This window comes from Egretta garzetta, unplaced genomic scaffold (genome assembly GCF_000687185.1).
Source record: "Egretta garzetta isolate BGI_Z169 unplaced genomic scaffold, ASM68718v1 scaffold339, whole genome shotgun sequence".
NCBI classification, from domain to species: Eukaryota; Metazoa; Chordata; class Aves; order Pelecaniformes; family Ardeidae; genus Egretta; species Egretta garzetta.
The window spans coordinates 1,691,965-1,710,829 of record NW_009260800.1 but is presented as its reverse complement, the minus strand read 5'-3'; the positions used below and the strand labels follow the sequence as shown (position 1 = coordinate 1,710,829).

Here is an 18,865-nt window from a genome sequence, read left to right as displayed (position 1 = left end):
AAAATTTTGTATCTCTCAGAAAGCTCCATCACTCAGGAAATTGAATAGCCATGAACACTGTTTCTAGGTAAATCTTATTTAATGTTTCCCTAATTAGAATCAATAGAACCCAATTTTCATTCCTGTGCCTTTGTTATGCACAAACTATCAGTCAGGGTCCAGAAAATCTCCCAGGCTACTTCTACACAAAACTGATTGAACTCGTTCAAGTCTTGACAGTTATCTGACAGGATTTGAAAATTAATTTTTATAAATGTTTGTTACAAAAATGTTTGCAGTTGGACAAGTTAAGGAAAATGAAGGGAGGCACTTAGATAATGAGTGATGATTTATAATGAGGTCAGTTTACCTCAGACAAATGGAGCTTACAGAAATTGGTGTAGTTATCGTCTTAAAGGTAATATTACGCACTGCTTTGCAGTAATCTTGGGTTTACACAGAGATCCTTGTGTTTCAGTACAACAGCGTTAACCTCTGTTCATATTAAAGGGCTTAGGGGTTTGGGGTTGGATTTTTTTTTTTTTTTGGCTGTTTGGTCTTGGCTTTTTTGGTATGCTAGCCTATCGACATTTCTACTCGATGACAATATCAAGTAAATGAAAAACTGACAATCTGTGCACCCAGGAAAACTAAACCTCTAATGAAATTAAGCATTAGAGTTTATTAAATTTTATTGTATTATCAGAAAGTTTTTATTATAATGTGCAAAATCTGCTTAGTGCAGCCCTAGATTGTATTTACAGAACGGTGGGACAGCTTATGGAGGCTGAGTAGAAGATGCCAGATTGGACAATTGAAGGAATATAATCAGCATAATGTTTTTTGGAAAGGCAAAAGGAAACTATGCCATATGTTCACTTAAGCCTTAATTTTATGTAAAACTGGCTGTTTTTTCTTTGACACAGCTAAAATGCCCTTTCACTTACAGTTCAAAGACTGTTTATTTGCTCTCCAAATCCCCATATGCTCAAACGTATTGTACACAGCACTGTCCCCTACTGGGGAACACGAATGGAAACAAATTCTGTTTTCCACACAGCCAGGTATTTTCAAGAGCCTAAAACTGACATGTGTGTTGTCAGAGGCACAGGGGCAGAGGCGAATGGGAGACACAAGGAGGAGTTTGCCCTCTTTATTTCTCTGGCTTATTTCTCTATTTTAGGAGCAAATTAACCTTCTCAGCAGGAGCAACTGGACATGTGTATTCTCATTTGAATTCAGAAGAGTTTACAACACTTGATACAGTGTGCGTGCCTTTGCAGGGTAATACACTAGCCTCTTGCACTACAGCTATAATGCTATTAAATTTACTTCATGGAATTAGTACAGTCACTGCTTGAGTTTATATAAGCTGCAAAGCAAAACCCCTAACTATTTTTAGTTAATCGCAAAGAGGATGGAACTTGTATTTTAGCAATGAGATGATCAGCTCTCTCTCTCTCTTAATTTCAGCCTGGTGAGATACAATCAAGGACATTATTAAAACATAACAAAACAAAGCAAAAAAATCCATAAGGGTACTAGAGCCCAAACTACCAATCTATGCTTGTTATTAGTGTGGCATATTGCTGTTTTAATCTAATGTTAGGTAGTTTATTAATCTATACGTATAAATTAATGAGGCTCTTAATGTATTTTCATTGGGAGGTTGAGCAGTCAAACTCATTTAGTTAGTGAAAACTACAAAAATCACTTTCTTGTGGAATCTGAAACTAGCAGCTTCAATGAACTAATGATCACAGTATGAACCATTTTATGTACCACTGAAAATAAAGATCACCTGTAAATGTAAAATTTGCACTGCATAAACCATGCTTTTATACACTTCCACCTGTAAAAATATTCTTTGTTCAACTCGACTTGAGAAAGATGAGCATATTTAAACCAAAATATGCTAACAGCTAAACGGCTATACTGTTCATGGTAATATCTTCTGACCAAACCCTTGTCCCAGTCAGAATGAGCTTAGCAAACAGAGCTCGGAGTCAATACCTCGTATTCAAAGAGAAATTTTATACATCTGGTGTACTCACATGGCTTTTTTGCTGGCTGAACTAGCTGAGGGTTCAGGTATGGGCTATTCTCTGCATCTATTCTGCGCTTGTACTTCTGGCGACCTCCACGTACTCTGTCTAGGCGGACACCTACATTGGGAAAAATAAGCAAACATGTAATTAAATATATTATGAGGATGCCTCTCAGGTAACAATCTTCTATCTCCTGCCTTCCAATATTTATTTAAAATGCATGTTTATTTCAAAAGATTAATTTTAGGAAGCAAAGGAAAGCAGAACTACAACTATTTGCAAGCTGGTTAGCTATATTCACACATACAAGACTAAATATACAACGTAATTTCCTGTTCACTTAAAACTATTTGTGCATTTTAAAATATTATTAAAATCGGGTAACAAGTTTAGTTTCCATTTGAAACAGTCTGATCTTACGTCGTCTTTGCCAGAAGCAGAAGTTCAGAGCTGTAATAAACACCATGGATATATAAGGCTAGCATTACAAGTGGAGAAGTACAGCAAATTAGAACTTTAGAAATAATGGGTGCTGTATACAGTTAAGATAGTCAAAACCAGTGCTTTTCATTAACATGGATTAACATGGCGAGAGAATACAAAGTAAGTAAAATAAGAACATATATGTGGCTTAAAGACCCAAAATGGTTCATGAGGGTTTGAAAGAAATTGTATGGGTGTTCATGTAGATATTATCAGCGATTAATCAACAGTTGTGTTCTACCTCCAAATTGTTCATCGCTTCAATAAAATATTCTGCTACCTGTTTTGTACAGATACATATGAGTTTACTTTCCTGAAACAAGCTACAGCTGCTCTCATAGACAAAATGAGAAAAGGGGAGGAAAAAAAAGATGGTAGGTCCTATAAAACAATGAAGTATTTTTATTTCCTTCTGAGCCACCCAGGAAGATTTCCAGACAACTAGGACGAATGTCAGTATAACCAAGCAGAAACATAACACCGAAGTTGAAAAACTCAGCACATATGCGGGGCAACAGGACAAGTAATACCAAGTGCAAAATTTGTCCCTGATGACATGGATTTAACTAGACAAGAATGCAAGGACACATTACGTATCAATGATCCCTGTGAGCGATGTAATAAAGTGCCGCTCACTGTCTCACTTTTCCTTTCATTGTCTATTTTAGCTCTCCTCCCTGCATTTATCTTTTCTATTGCCATTATTGCGCCCTGCTCTACTACTTCCCGTCTCCCTGTTCTCTCCCTCGCAGGAAATATCTCCAGAACTGGCTTCTGGACCGCAGAGAAGCCACCACCAAAGGAGTTACAGTTTATGCGCACAGCAAGAAGAACACAGCCCAGAGTTTGCGTGCTGTCCATGAACCTGCACTGGTAGCGCAGTCTCGTTACCAGGGAACATCTGTCAGTCCTCATTCATCTAAAGAGGATTGACTGGGTTTTGGTGAAGAAAAGCCATTTTGCCAAATACCCAGAAGTCCAAGGCCAACTCTTGTAGTTTTGTTTTTGTTTCTTCTTCTTTCATATTTCTTGCTCTTTTTGTTTTCCTGTTCTACTCTCCAAGCCGGCATGAAACACTGGAACGCTCACTAGCTGAACCAAAGACGACACCAATTTACAGATCCAAGTTGGTACTCTTCTACTGGCAAGGAAGGCTTTGCATGTATGGGGTTCTCACTCACCCACACAGACCACTGATATCCATAAAGGTTAGTAACACAGGAGATACTTGGCTTAAGGTCAAAACCACGGTCTGTAACTATAATGCAGTGAATTGTATGCAACAGTGCTCAATACTTTTTGCTCACCAGGGAAGTGGGTGATGATCACCTGTATTCAATAGTGAAATTCCATTTGGTTTACTGCAGAGGACTGTGTATTTCACTCCCTCAAACTCAAGAAGTGCATTTTTTTACTGTACATTACCACTTATACTTTTGTGAATCCTATTATATAAATAATAAAACTAATCAACCACATACCCAAACAGGTCACTGTATAATTATGCATGAAATCTTATTTATGGCATTTACCTATGTCACTACCAAACTCATGACTGATTTGTGGTCTAAACTATTTGATAAAATTCATGGTGATTCAATCAACAAAGTGTGGTTATGTTTTGTTTGTTGTTAAGGTTAGACATAGAAAGGCATGAACTACAAGACCACTTTAAAAACCGAGAGTCAAAAGCTTTTCAGAGCTAATGAGAACCCACCCTTGAACCGGGAGTCTGAGCTACACCTGAAGCAAATGACACCCAGGACAAAAAACCCAGGACATAAAAACAAATAGCAGAAGACCAAGGTTTGACAGTTGAATATTCAGAAATAGGCAGAGGATTAGAAAAAGCCACATGCAATACTGGTGGGATTATGAAAAAGACTGCCCAGCATTTGAAGCAAAATAGATAGAAAATGATTTCTGCATAATTCAGATGCCATCCTTCTTTCTGCTTGGGAGCAGATTTCATAGTGATAAAAGACGGATAGCATCAGACAGACGTATGTTTAATCAAAAAGTAATGGAACTGAAGCTTAAATTAAAATAATATAAATCTACCAAGGTGAGCATTTTTTTTACCTCCTTTGCATTTGCCAAGATACACGTTCAAGCCATTCACACACTCAATGGAAGGAAATGCAGACAAATGTCACAATAACAAAATTATACATAGATCCACGTACACACCTATTATATACATAACTATACCTATAAATATAGCAACTTTCTTTTTTTGGGAAGAAAAAATTATAATTCTAAATAACTGGGGAGTATCAGTATTGCACGTTTTAACATTACCTAAATCTTTAATATAACTAATTCCAATTCTAATGTGAAAACATTTTTGATAACATAATACCACCAGAATACAAATTAGAGGTTTATAACCCTTCCATTAAAACTGATATGGAGTTTACCATCATTTTAGCTCCTAAGCTTTCCTCACTCATAGTACCATTACAAAGTAGCTATCTTTGAATCAATTTCTGACAATCTAATGCACCCTAAGTGGTATTTTACTTCCCAAGAGTCTTTATAGAAGTAAACCCAATGCAAGACACCACTTAAGAAAGTATACCCATCTGGCATTCCATAAAAACAGTTGGAGTTTGGCAGGTAGCAAACTGAAATCCAGAGATTCCTGTGTATATACATACATTTTCCCCTGCAACTCCTATAGTCTGTATGACAGAATTCATTACATAAAGATATATTTATCTGCTCTCAAGACAGTAACAGCTGATGCCTTCTTTGTTAGAAAAACAAAGGGAAGAACGAAAACCAATTTTGTCCACAAAGATCTTCATTTGAGGGGGAAGGGCCTAACATCTTGATCACAGAGGTAATTGCTATAATTCAACACGTACTCTGTACTCAGACCATTAAATAGGATATTGTGGCATCTAGCTAGCGTGCAGGGAGAAGTTAAGCAGCCCTCTGCTTTAGCTCTGCTGTGCATGTGGCTTGCCAGAGTCTTCAGCAACTCCGTTCACTCACCCGATCGGTCATCAATCATAAAGTGAAAAGAAAGATACCCACCCCACCTATGTAAACCATGGCACATCTCCGAATTAATTGCACTGTACATATTATCATTACAGTTTTTTTAGGGTCAAAACATCCATTAATCTCACTGAACAAGGCTCCACTGAAGACAAGCAAGTCAATTCTCTACATTCCCCAACACTGACTTTCATTTTAAAACTCTTCAACAGAAAAACAAAACCAAAAGCCCAAATGAGAAAAAGAGGGACGACCACAGGGTACAAATAGAAAGAACAGGCCTGCTACCAGTTATGATACAGGTTTAAACAGTCAGGTGCAACACATTCACTTTACGTCTTAGGACAGGAACAACTCATGAATTCATCTGTTCAAGAGTGATGGGTAGTCACACATTTTGATATGATTTACACAGCTCAGAAGATAAGGATTAGACTAGAACTGTAATATATGGAGAGATGGAAACTATGTAAATCAAAGCAATTGCTACTTTTTTAAAAGAAAGCAATTACACATACTAATACAATATAAAAATTTCTCCAGCTGGCCATAAGGAAGAAAAAGGTCTCATAGTTACTATACAAGCTTCTACAAAAAAGGTTCACCTCCTGGTTCCTCAAACAATCTTTGCATGATTTCTATAAAATGCTTACCAACACACAACAAAATTATATTGGGCATTTACTCTAAAGTGAAAGTGTCCACACAGTCTTGCACAGAAGTAACTGAAGACTAGAGCTGACGTACCAGGTACTTCAATCTAAATAAACTTAACATAAGCAAACTTGAACTCTCCATTTTTTCTATATTTTCTCATATGTTCCTCCCTCACCAACAGTTGCAAATTATTATTCCCATTCTGTAGTCCTTTTCTCACACTGCCTTGAAGCCCTCGTGTGGGACAGGTACCCACTGCAACTGGTGCTATATATTACAAAAGATTACCCTTACCACTGCATATCATTCTTTTGGCAATTCGGGTCCTCAGTATGATAATAGTATTTAACAGTGTTATCTATTTTTCCATACACATCCAAGCCATATCCAAAGTATATAATTTACTCCTTTATAATCTACTTGTCTCTGTTTTCCATCCCCTCCTTCCTACCTCGGCTACAAGTCTCCCGTCTTCATTCGTCCACTTGTCCTGCAAACATTCTTGTCCTCTCCATGGAGCTCTATACCCACAGGAAATCCTCAGGCTAACTTGGAAGGCATTTGCCCAATCCTTCAAATCAAGACCCACCAATACCAGGATGGCCTATAAGAAATTGCTTACTACCTATAACTGGGGATAGCTTTTTATTTTGGAAAAAATAAATCTAATTCTCCTAAATCTGCACTACTATCTGAATAAATCAAAACTCCCTCTCTTCCTTCCAGTACATCAGACCAGGTGTGAGATCAGGATCAAACCTGCAATTTTTACTTCCTATGGAAATTTCAAATTCTGCTCCCTTTCTGTCCCCCCATACATGAGAGATTTATAGCAAGCAGACCCATTCTACACGGACACCTTTCTGGCAAGCTCCATCTCTAACACAGAGCTCTACATACACTAAATATATTCCTATCTCAATTTTTGAGATATGTAACTGGGTAACATTCCTTTTTCCACAGATGTCTGTAAGACTCCCAGCTTTGTCTTAAATTTTACAATTGAAACCAGTAAGAATGGATATCCAAATAACTGCATCTTGTCAAGCTTTTTTAGAGGAACATCAGTAGCAGAGTCAAAAAAACAGATTAACAGCAAAACTAGAAAGAGCAAAAGGAATTTGAATGGCATGTTCTGATGTGGTTCTCCTTTGGGACATCTTGATAGAGTGTTCCAGTTCACTGGAACATACTGTGCTTATTTGTAAGATTGCTGGCTAAGCTTGGGTGAATATTATAAACGCTGGGTTTTGCACTTATTCACATAGAATGGGAAAACCAGTTGATTTTTCCACCATGAACACAGACAGAATGTATTTAGAGATAAGAATGCATGGTCATCTAGTAACTCTTTAGACAATTCAGTAATCTCTATAGTCTGGGATTAGAGAAATGTGAGGCCAGTCCATTAATCCTACAGTCCGAAAGATTTGTAGCGGAAAAAATACTTCCACTTTAAACCACAAAAGACCTCTCTCAATATAGCAGAAACACGCAGGCAGTAACACAGCATGAAGAAAAAGGATAATATGAGCTATCTTTTCTTCTGGATCTGCATATTTGTTTTATGTGCTGAACTGTAAGGATGTCAGAGAACTTCTGAAATCAGTTTTAAAAGTATTTGGATCATGCCATGTGCAGGTAAAAATTCAGCTAGAAATGTAAAATATGTGTCCATTAGGCAAGTAATATTTTGAAAACAGAGTCCTAAGCCATCAGAGAAGCTAAAAGCTATGACTCACATTAAAGCCTTCCTGATCTACAGCTGAATTAACAATTAGCAGGGGAAGGCTTTAGTGTTTTGCCTTCTGATAGCTATCTGCACTATTAAATACACTACTTAGCGTAGCATAGGAAGTCTAAAAATCATCCTCCTACTTTACACTCAGTACCAAAATGTGTTTGTTAATATAGGATAAAATTGGCTGTCTTCAAGAGGTGCCTATAAAACAATTTCATTCAGGAACCTGCCCATATAATGGACTGAAAGACAAAACAGTGTTTATTACTTTAATATCCAACTTGCTCTGTGACTATGAATAAGTTGCCTAATTTATCTGTTCCTCTGACAAAGATTGGCAACCAACAGTTTATTATTTTAAAAAAAAAAAGTATTGGGCCAATTAAAATATTTAGTGAAAAATCAAAAGAGAAAAATATTGCTTTTGTAAAACAAGTGTTTCAAACCTAGGTTTCATTTCAGATTTTGTTCTTGTTTAATAATTTAAAATGTTTCTGGGCAACCAAATATAAGTAATGTTTTGGAAAACCCATTTTTTCTCTGGGAGGAGGGGATGAGAAGGTTGAATTTTGGCAAAGGAACTGAAAAAAAAAATTTCTCTTTGGTTAAAGCCCAGAGGGTTTTTTTTTTTTCAGTTTGACAAAAGAACTGATAAATGTGTTACTTACACAGCTCAGTACTCAACCTCTCTTGAAAGGAACATTAACTTTGCATGAACTAATCATCTACATGCTCAATTTTTGTGCACTGTCATTTATGCATTAAAACATAAAAGAATATGCATAAAATCCACTTAGCTTTCCCATGCAAATGAGATTTTGTGTAAATACAGTCTAGTATTTCTTAGCACAAGTGAGGAATGGTCCATAAACAAAGATGTTCACATGAAGAAAATGTGATATAAAATGTTTAAGAGTACTACCGTTGCTTTACATTTTTAAATGGTTCCATGTGAAGCTAAGTATCCTAATCTGTGACACTCACAAATACAAATTAGGTCACACGCAACAGGTGACAAGTTTTAATTGAATGTCTTCTGTCTGCAATTCTGACAAAAGGTGAATGGAAATAAATGAGTCTGGCAAGACAGCCCTGAGCCTTACAATACCCAATATCTCATTATTTTTAAACAGCTATCTATAAACTGATGCTGACAAGCCTTGAACCTTTTATTTCTGTTCAAGAAGAGGTGAATGTGCAGAAAGAAAGAAAAAAAGAAAAACAGGACAGCTACTCTGTGGCATTAAACATGCAATACTCATTATTAGCTCTCAATATTACAAAAGAATATCTTTTACATTTCACATAGGAACTTACAAAAAAATGTGTTTCTTTTCCAGAAGAGATACACTATATGCACTCAGTTTCTAGTGGCTAAATTTGATCTTTTCTGAGTATTGTACTACCAGAACTTCATTACAATTATGCTAGACTCATGCTGATTTTAAAGGAACTGAAATTAGGCCACTAAATACAGGCTACAGAACCTCCACTTCTTTTCCTTCGCTTTTCTGAAGTGAGGAAGAGCCTATGCTGCAGCAAAATGTGCGTATTTGTAAACTGTGAAGGAAAAGCAATGCAGAACTAAGACCATGAATATATAAAGCCCTGATGTTTCTGAAATGAAACTGTTACCATCACATAACGCTTCTCTCCACATCACCTGGATTACCAATATACTAGTAACTAGGAAGCAGTGTAAAATACTGCAAGAGCTTTTATGCATTACACAGAAAATACTGTTGCTAATTGCACCGTGAAATTTCATGTCAATGTGCTTATACATCATAACCATACTATATGCCTTATTTTTTTAATTATCAGTATGACATCCTGGGACAAGGTATAAGAATAAATAAAGGCAATCTATCACTAACTAAATACCACAGTTCTTATCTTAATTTATTTAAATATAGTTACACAAGATGCTATCTTGTTTCTGAGTTCAAATTACAACCGATTTAATGAAGTGGAGCTTGCTGGGCTATGAAGTCATTGCTGCATCAATACACTTGTAACCATTACTTTAAGGTGACAAGCGCAGACTGGAAAAGTCGGCTTGGCTGATGATCCAAGGAGAGGGCATGGAATGCCAGGAGACAGAAAGGTCAAAAAGTAAGCTTGAGCAAGGTCATACCAATGCCTGAAGGTCAAAAGCAGGCCTTTATTCTAGATCACTTTGCCAAAGCTTATAAAGAATTCAAGAGCTATGCTAGTGACAACTCTAATAGATAAGAAGTCTAACTGAAGTTCTGGACCATTTGCTGGTGACTCTCAAGAGAGATGGGAAGATCGAAATGAAATGCATTATAATAATCGGACTGTGAAGTACCAGTAGCATGAATCAAGATCTCAATACCCTTTTCAGATACAATAATGTGCAGTTTCACAATATTTCAGTTAGTGACTTGGATGATGTGGGATTCTGGAATTAATCTGAGATCCAGAAGTCACGGGAAGTTCTTAATAGTGTGAGTTGAAAGAGTTATAGAAGATCATCTCGGTCCTACTGAGACCAAGAAATAGCTTGCTTAGCATTAGGAATTCTATCTAGAGGAAGTGATTTCATTTTGCTGGAACAGAACCAGAGAAAACTAAAGGATTGCTCTGATCACACTAGAGCTTTAAAGCAGATGTACAATCACTGAAATATTGGAAGTTCTTCACCCTAACAAACATGTTCCCTAAGTTTGTTTTTACTTTTCTGTTTTATTATCCTCTTCACACACACCCCCTTTAGGAGAAAATCCTCATCTTCCCCAAGGAGTAGCCCGTCTGTGCTGAACTGGACAAGAGTAGGATGAGCAAAATTTAGTTTCCAAATTGCACTCAAAGAGAGACTTACCTTTTCAGTTAAGGTGGCTTTATAGCACCAGTTGAGTCTAAACTGGCCTTAGTGCTAAAATATGTGGTCTCACAGAACTTTGGACTTCTCCAAGGCAATTCACAGAAACACCATTTTTACATTGTCTTTTCTCTTAGCACACCCACAACGATATTATCTATCCCTTCAATACAAGTATTTGTATTTTATACAAAGTATCAGAGCGTACAAACATTTGCCAGGGTACTGAGAATACTGCAGGAGTCCGTGGAAGATCTGGTTGAAGGGATGCTGTCAAATCAATTAAAGCCTTTACATTTTTAAATTGATATTTGTATATTTACATAGCATTATTGAAACAAACGTTTTAAAAATGTCTTTTCCTTTGTCTTTATATAAACTTTCCCCTGTTATTCCACAAATACCAGTATCAAAAAATCATGTATACATGAGAATCAGAAAGCGAAATGGAGCAGGAAAAAAAACCCAAATTAATTAATCAAGTTCTGATGCTAAGGTTGAGTGAGGAGCAAAATAGGGAATAAAATTTTTAGTTTATTTAATTTTGTAAGAGAAGGCTCCAGTCCTTCAATTGAATTATATGGGCAGACCTACATAGTATATAAAAGCATCAGATTTGGTGAAACACCGTAAGATTAAAAAATGCATACTATTTTTTGAATCTTCTAATGTTCACTTCTTTTTCCTTAACACAAAAAAGACTGGAATATTCCTGTATATTATACCTATTTATAAAAAAAACTAAGATAGTATGTCGCTTTACCAGCTAAAGCCTGAAAAGAGCACCAGATTAAATTGTTACAATTCCTATAGCAAGTGCCTATATTCTGTGTTTTGTCTTGGTAAAGCGATGGAAAAGAAACACAAGGGGTTAACAGGTACAGGCAAAGTTCTGTGGACATAAATAAAAAAATCTAAGCAACTCTTCATTTTGAATTTTAAGTGTTCTCCTGAACATATTTAACACTTCATTCATGCCCAGAGTGTAACTGATTTATACATTAGCTCATATATCCTCCTGGCCTCATAACCTGACGTACTGCCCAGCATGCTGAGTGACGGGTTATCCTGTTGGTGGCCTCTGCTTCTCAGCTCGAGGTAGTACTCGAGCAATTAATGGCAAGTTTATTAGCGATACCACTTTATTGATGCCACTGCTAGAAGCTTCGCGTACAGAAGCATAATGGTTAGCCTGCATATCGACTATTCTTTTGTGGTTAGCACTAGGAGTGGCTCAGAGTTAATGCAGAAAATCCCAGTTGATAAACAAAATTGTAATGTGCTCAGTGTTTTCCAGCTTTTTTGACTGTCCATAATGTTACGCGCAATTAATACTATAAGGTAAATTGATTTCACTTTAATAAAACACAATAAATTTTGAAACAATTAGACAATATACTCCGATTATAAAATGCCCCTGCTCTAAAACAGAGAACAGTGACAAATTTCTTCTAATCTCACAGGTAATATGTCGGGCTTTTGGGAAATGGGTTAATAAATTCTAGTTTTCTAAACCAGGCAGACTGATTTACTGCAAACTTCCCCCATTACAGTTACAGTAGATGTCTATCAAATTGCTTATGAGAACAAATTTATGGAAAATATCCAAGAGTAATGCTTTGTTCTTATTAAAATACATGAATATGTATGTAATTTTAGCCAGACTAAATGAACAAAACAAAACAAAAAGAAAGAGAAAAAAGGTCACAATTGTTGTCACAAGAATTATGCTTTTCCACAAGAAACAACTCCTCCCTGCTAAAAATGCTCTTATATAAAAGACATCCAAGGAGAATATTTCTGTTTAAATTGTAATGGCAACTGCTATGAAGGAAAACCGTACAAAGTGTACAAGGGTGTGTTATTAAAAGTAATTGGGCAACATAATTACATAAACATTATTTAAAAGAGGAAATAAAGCATAAAATTTCCTCATCCCCAGGAATTATTTTTATATAGAATTTTAACAGATGCAGAATTTAAAAAAAAAAAAAAAAAAGTTTTAAGTCAATAATTCCTGACAAGCACAGTCTGTTTAAATTGGCACATGCTTACCCTTCTGAATGCATATCTCAGTGGGAATATTCACTGTATGCAATGCTAAACACACACATATTTTATTTTGCTAGGGACCATAAAAAGAATATTTACCAAACAGGAGACCAGGGTCTTCTCACTCAATGCACTGCAAATCTAGAGTAATTCTACTGAAGTCTGTACATCTCTCCAGAGTTACTTCTAAGGGCAGGAAGAGCAGAGATTTACTTTCATGGACTTTGTATTTTTTCCAAATACCATGTTCCTTTCAAAGTTTTCTGCTGTCTCTCCTGTTTCTCTCCCAAAGTTCTCTTCCCCCCATTAAAACACATACATTGGACTCTTTCTTTCTTTCTTTTTTCTTTTAAATATATACCTATATCTCTACCTGGATTTCATCCCTATGGACTGTGACACCCAGTTTAAAAGACATTAAGGCTAAAACAAGGGCAGAATTTACTGGGTAAAAAGATGACAGGTTATGTACAAAATAACCTAATTAAACAAACACACAAACAGAAATGTAGAGAAATATTTCAGGATATTTATAACTAGCACCCACAAACCAAACAAGTGTGTATAATCCTCTCACAAGGATAGTTTTTGAGCAACTTAACCATGAAGTGTACGTACGAGTCAATCCAAGACTGTGTTTGTGACACCCACTGCAACATCCAAGTCTCTTCTCATCATCGTACTGAGAAAACCATACTAGTTCACCATAAAATTTGGTAATAATTAAATTGCATTTCATCTTCATCAGTAACCCAAAATTTCTAGCAGAAAAGAGCATTGGACAAACTATGAAACACCTTTTCCAATGTCCCCTTCTGTGAAACATGCTGTGCCCTTTCACCTATTACTGTGTATTTTCTTCCTGCCATATTTGAACACGGGATTCTTTTAGCTGTTCTTTTTTTCTTCCTTTTTTAAAATTGAAACATTAATAATTTTGAATTATTAAGAATACTGTTCTTTTGCCTTCAAAAGCCACATTGTTCTGCAATTTTAAGTCCACTTTCTGTTTTTGTTTTTTTCTTTATACTATTCCTGTCTATATACAGGCTAGTTCACATAGCGGTTTTACTTGAAACATTTATATACATTTGCTATGATATTAAAAGACATTAAAATTCTTAGGTCAAGAGAGGACAATCACAGGTTAAAATATTTATGCAAAGTGGAAATAAAACACATGAAAAATATTTACTTGCCACTCACCAGAGTATCAGAAACGCTCTTAGCATAATCATAATTTAGTTTTAAGGCTTCTTTCATTCCTTTGAAAGTCAGATTATGAAACTATAATCTATATCTAAGGGACAGATACATATAATTTCTTTTTATTACTAATCCATTCTTGATCTGACCAAAGAAAGCACAAAAGAAGTAGATGCACACACAGAGATATAGATAGATATAGCTATATACATACATACACACACAGACACAAGTTCTAACTTCTTAACTGGATACAAAGAGCAGTCAAATTGTTCTTGAATACAGATGAGTTCCCTGGGTCCTGTGAGTTCTCTACAAAAAAATGTAATTGCTGTGACCTCTGTGATCAGGAAAACAGATATCAGCTTAAAGGAAAAGGAGATGACAGATGGAGGAAATGCGTCACAGAGAAAAAGGAGATGACCATGAGGTGCTGCAATGAGTACACTTCTCTTTCTCCAGCAGGAACTCTGGAGAAAACGATCACCAAAGGCTGCGTGTGCTTTGCACATCACAATGTAAGTAGAACAAATTACACTGCATTGCTTAATGATTAATAAACACTAAGAGTCGAAATTCCTTACTCATTCTTTTATCTTGCCTTACATGGGTAATCCTTCAATAAAAATACAGGAAACCGAACACAAAGAAGCAAAGGTCTTGAGAGCTGCTGGCAAAGAGAGTCTCTGCGTGGTTCAGTTTTCAGCATTTAGATTTTGCCCATCCCCGCACCTCCAGATTACTCCCATAAGATCCAAAATTATACCTAGGACTGTCCTTTAAGCAAAACAAGCCTTTTTCTTCCTCTTCCTCTTTTCCCTCTCTTTAACCTTGCAACTTTCTCTTTGGATCAGAACCTCCCGCTGCAATGTGCTTTGTTTGTTCCAGAAGGTATTTTGATCGTGAAGCCAAATGGATCCATTTTGAGATGTTCAAGGTTTTTTCTACTAATTTTAATCTGGACTAGATATATTCAGAAGAATGGTGTAAAAGCATGCAGAGAGTTCTGAACAAGAGAGCACTGCTTATTGCATTACTATAATGACATAACAGGAATAAGATCTTGCCTGCATTTTCAAAGGAAACTGATTCAGATGTTTTTCCTCAAAGCTGTTAACCTGCAGAAAAGAAAGGAACTGACCACTGAAGAACACATCCGTATGTATGCTTATATCCAGCAAAACTGCGTCAGTTACAGGGAACATCAGTATGTTTTCTGGGAATAGTCAGCCGTATCATTTATTGGAGAAAATTAAAATAGACAGCACTGAGGATGGATCCTGTGAGGAAGGCCTTTGGGATTGAATATGGGACCTTCTTTAACCTCAACAGAGTCTTAACAAATCTGGTGTTTTCTGATACTGTTTCTTAAGGTTTTACATGTATTCCCATTTGCTGACATGGGAGATTTATGTGAACATCGTACACCTTGGCAATGCTCGGGAGCATTTGTTTCTTGAATTGAGGCAGGTTTTAGAAACTGTAACACAATTCATTTTTTACTGCCTTTTCCCCATTTTACAGAGTTAAGTTATTTTCCACTTGTCATGCCATTGTGTCAGAGATGGTGTGGTACGGTGGATTGATACCCCTTTCTTATTCTCTCCGGCTTGCGCCTTCCCTTTTAGATTGCTCTGTGATCTTCTTTTCAAACTATCCACAAAGAGTGGAAGTAGAGCAAACTTCTCTACTTTGTGCCAAGTTTGTGCGGGGTCTGTTGTCCTCTCACTGACGGTACTTACATACTTCTTGAAACTAGGTTAACTTGCAGTTAAGTACTAGATCAATACAAAACTTGGCCAGATATCCTAAATACCCCACAGAGCTTTAGTGATAACCGGACCTTTAAATTAAGATTATAAGCAAAAAGCAGAAATGAGAATATACTGCAAAATTTAAACTGAGACTCTTACTTTTGTCCAGTCCTTTTCACATTCAGAGTGAACTTTAGTACAACTTCCAGAGACCAAATTTTACTTAAATTCCACATCTGAATGGTATGGTCCATTGTTTTATTCAAAGCCATTTCCACAAAACAGCACTCAAATACAGTTAAAAATCCTCTACATGGGCTTCTTCATTTTTATAATGATCTAATTAAAAGATGGGGAAATTCTCCTCCTAGTTACATAAGTATGTAAGACAGAGTAAAAAAGCTTTTCATATGCTTGGGTTTTATTTGTCCCATTCTATTCTATTGCTTCTACTCTGAGGAATGGACTTTCATCTTTGCACTATACATAAAGAAATGCATTGGTACTAAACATAAGGAAATGCACTGTATACATTTCTTAAGCCACAGAGTACACTGTGCCACTAAGGTATACAATCCTTGTCAAAACTCCACACAGTTGGCAGCTGTCAAGGGAACTAAACAGACTGGGATTTCAAGTGCTGGATACTATACTTAACAGCCAGAGCAGCTCTTAAATCTTGTTTAAGAAAGAGAGGGCATAATTTATCTAGAGAAAATCCTCCTTTGGCAGCACATGCATAAGAAAGGAAGGCTCTGTGTGCTGTGCTTTAAAGAGAATTTGAAAATAAAAGTTTCTGTCTATCATAACATTAAGAAACAAACAAGCAAGCAGGTTAACTATTATGTGCATACGGTCTGAAGTACCGGTGAAGAAATTTTGCTTGTGCTGGCAGAGATAGAAGAGTTCAACTTCAGTTACGTGAACCAACGCAACCCATAATGAAGTGAACAGACATTTACCTGTTCACCTCAGACTGTGGCTACGGGACTAGGCCATAATCAGATGTTTTCTGGATAGTTCTCACATACCATGCACCATAAAATGAATGGCAATTCCAAAAGGATAATGCCAAAACTGGTTAATGCATATTATTTGATTTTAAGAAGTGTAAAACTAAGTCAGTTTAGAAGTTAGAACAGAAAACATACCTTATTTCATGAAATTGCAACATTGTCCATCCTGCCAATGCCAAAGATAGGCTAGTAATTACTCCACTGAATAGGCAGGGAGAAACGAAGAATTCCTTCTCATGTCCTTCTCTTTCATCAACAAATACCACAAAAAATCGGGTGCATTATTTAGAACTAGTTTCAATTTACATTATTATCATGAGGAACCAGACTAAATACTGTTTTTCAAGAAAGTAAGCATTGCAAAGGAACAAAACTATTGTAAGGATGCAAATCATCATTTTAAAAAGTCAATTGGTTTGTGGGCATGTCCTCCCCCCCTTTCAGTTTTGACACATAACCATTAACAAAACTGTAAAAAATTAATTTGGATGGGGGATCAATGAAAAATGTGCTTCTTTCCCACCCAAATATGGGATCAGGTGATTTTATACTGTTTTCTTGACGAACAAATGCCTGCAGTCCTTACTCGGAGAAAACTCCAACTGAAACTCCCATGCCACTAAAAACCCAGTTGCAGACTTTTTCCAGCATGAATAATATTCAACATACCCTCCTAATTAATGTAAGCAGTATTACTGCCATTTATCTTTCTTTTTCATTGTTTTTGTCTCAGTTACTTCTCCAGCAAAATGCACTGCGTTTTATTGTTAATTGTGATAAAAAAAAAGAAATGAGCCAAATCAATCACAGTCCTCTGTCAATCTGTGTGGTTGAGGCACAACTTTTACTGTTTTAATTAAATGAAGAAATGGGTCTATTGTTTAAAGGCATTAAAGAAGGCAATTCAAAACTTGAAGTAAAGCCTTTTTGTTTTTATTGAGGGGCAGAGATGCCTATAAAAGCAATGCAGGTCTCTATTTGAATTTCATCGCAACCGTGAAATTTATAAGAACCACAGAAACAATTAGCTATCCTTTTTTCCTTTTAACTAAAGTACCATTAGTTCTAAAGGGTTTGGGTTGTGAAAACATTGTTACCTACAAAATGTTGCTGTGACTTTAATTCTGGGCTAGCAAGAAAACAGAATCCTTAATGAAGATGGAAATCTAACAAATGAACAGGAAAAATTCTATAAAATTAGAAAAAGTAAGTAAAAACAATAACAAAAAGCCATACGGGTTGTCAATGACGGGGAAGATTAGTAGAATTATACTATTTATTATCAATGTAAAGCTGATCTTTTACATGATGACAGTAAGTTCCAGTCGTATTCCCACTGAAGTCAGCAGAAGTTTTGCCACTGAATTCAGCTGGAACAAAAAAAGCCCTCTGCATCAAAAAAGCCCATCAGGCCAACTTCAGATCAGTTGGTTAACATAGGTAAAACAAATACACAAAGAGCCAACAAAGACATCTGTACCAGTTAAAACTCCTTAAGCCCTTGAAACAGTATTAGCACAGCATTTTGAAGTCACAGGAATAAGTCTTAAAAGGATAAGGCTAGCCCCAGTTATAGACTGTATTTCCAAACTGCAATCAGCAGTTGCTGAGTGAAGTGGCTTTCAGGGAATCCTTCCTGTATTCACAGATGTATGCGTATACAGCTCTGAAGGTACACCCAGGTAACAAGCTGTTTCCCAGACATGCAGTGTCTTTTGTAGGCATTGGTTGTAATCTGCCATTTTACCCCCTCAATCCCAGTGAACAGGAGCACAAGGAGGGCTAAGGAACACCTGCAGCATATAGATCCACGCAATACTACTGCCCGCTGCACTAAAAAGGATGCTCCACACATCCTTGGCAAAGACTTGAGATGAGCTTCAGGAAATTCATAGTCTTGCTCACTGGTAAGACGGCATCAGAGGGCATACCTGCTGGTTACACAGTACATATCACACATTACAGTCCCAAACCACAGAAAGAAAAGTGAATGACAAAAATTCCACTAACTTCAATGGGCTTGAGTGATCAGTTATTTGTTGTACAAAGTCTTTTTAACCCTTACAAACAAAACATGC

General features: G+C 36.4%; 1 protein-coding gene across 1 annotated transcript in view; it reads right to left on the bottom strand.

Moving 5' to 3' along the window:
* Positions 1-18,865, bottom strand: part of ESRRG (estrogen related receptor gamma) — a 233,433-nt gene that overhangs the window by 48,602 nt on the left and 165,966 nt on the right. Inside the window, exon 4 of the mRNA XM_035902206.1 lies at positions 2,034-2,144. Coding sequence (XP_035758099.1) covers positions 2,034-2,144 — 111 coding nt within the window. The remainder of the gene's footprint in view (positions 1-2,033; positions 2,145-18,865) is intronic.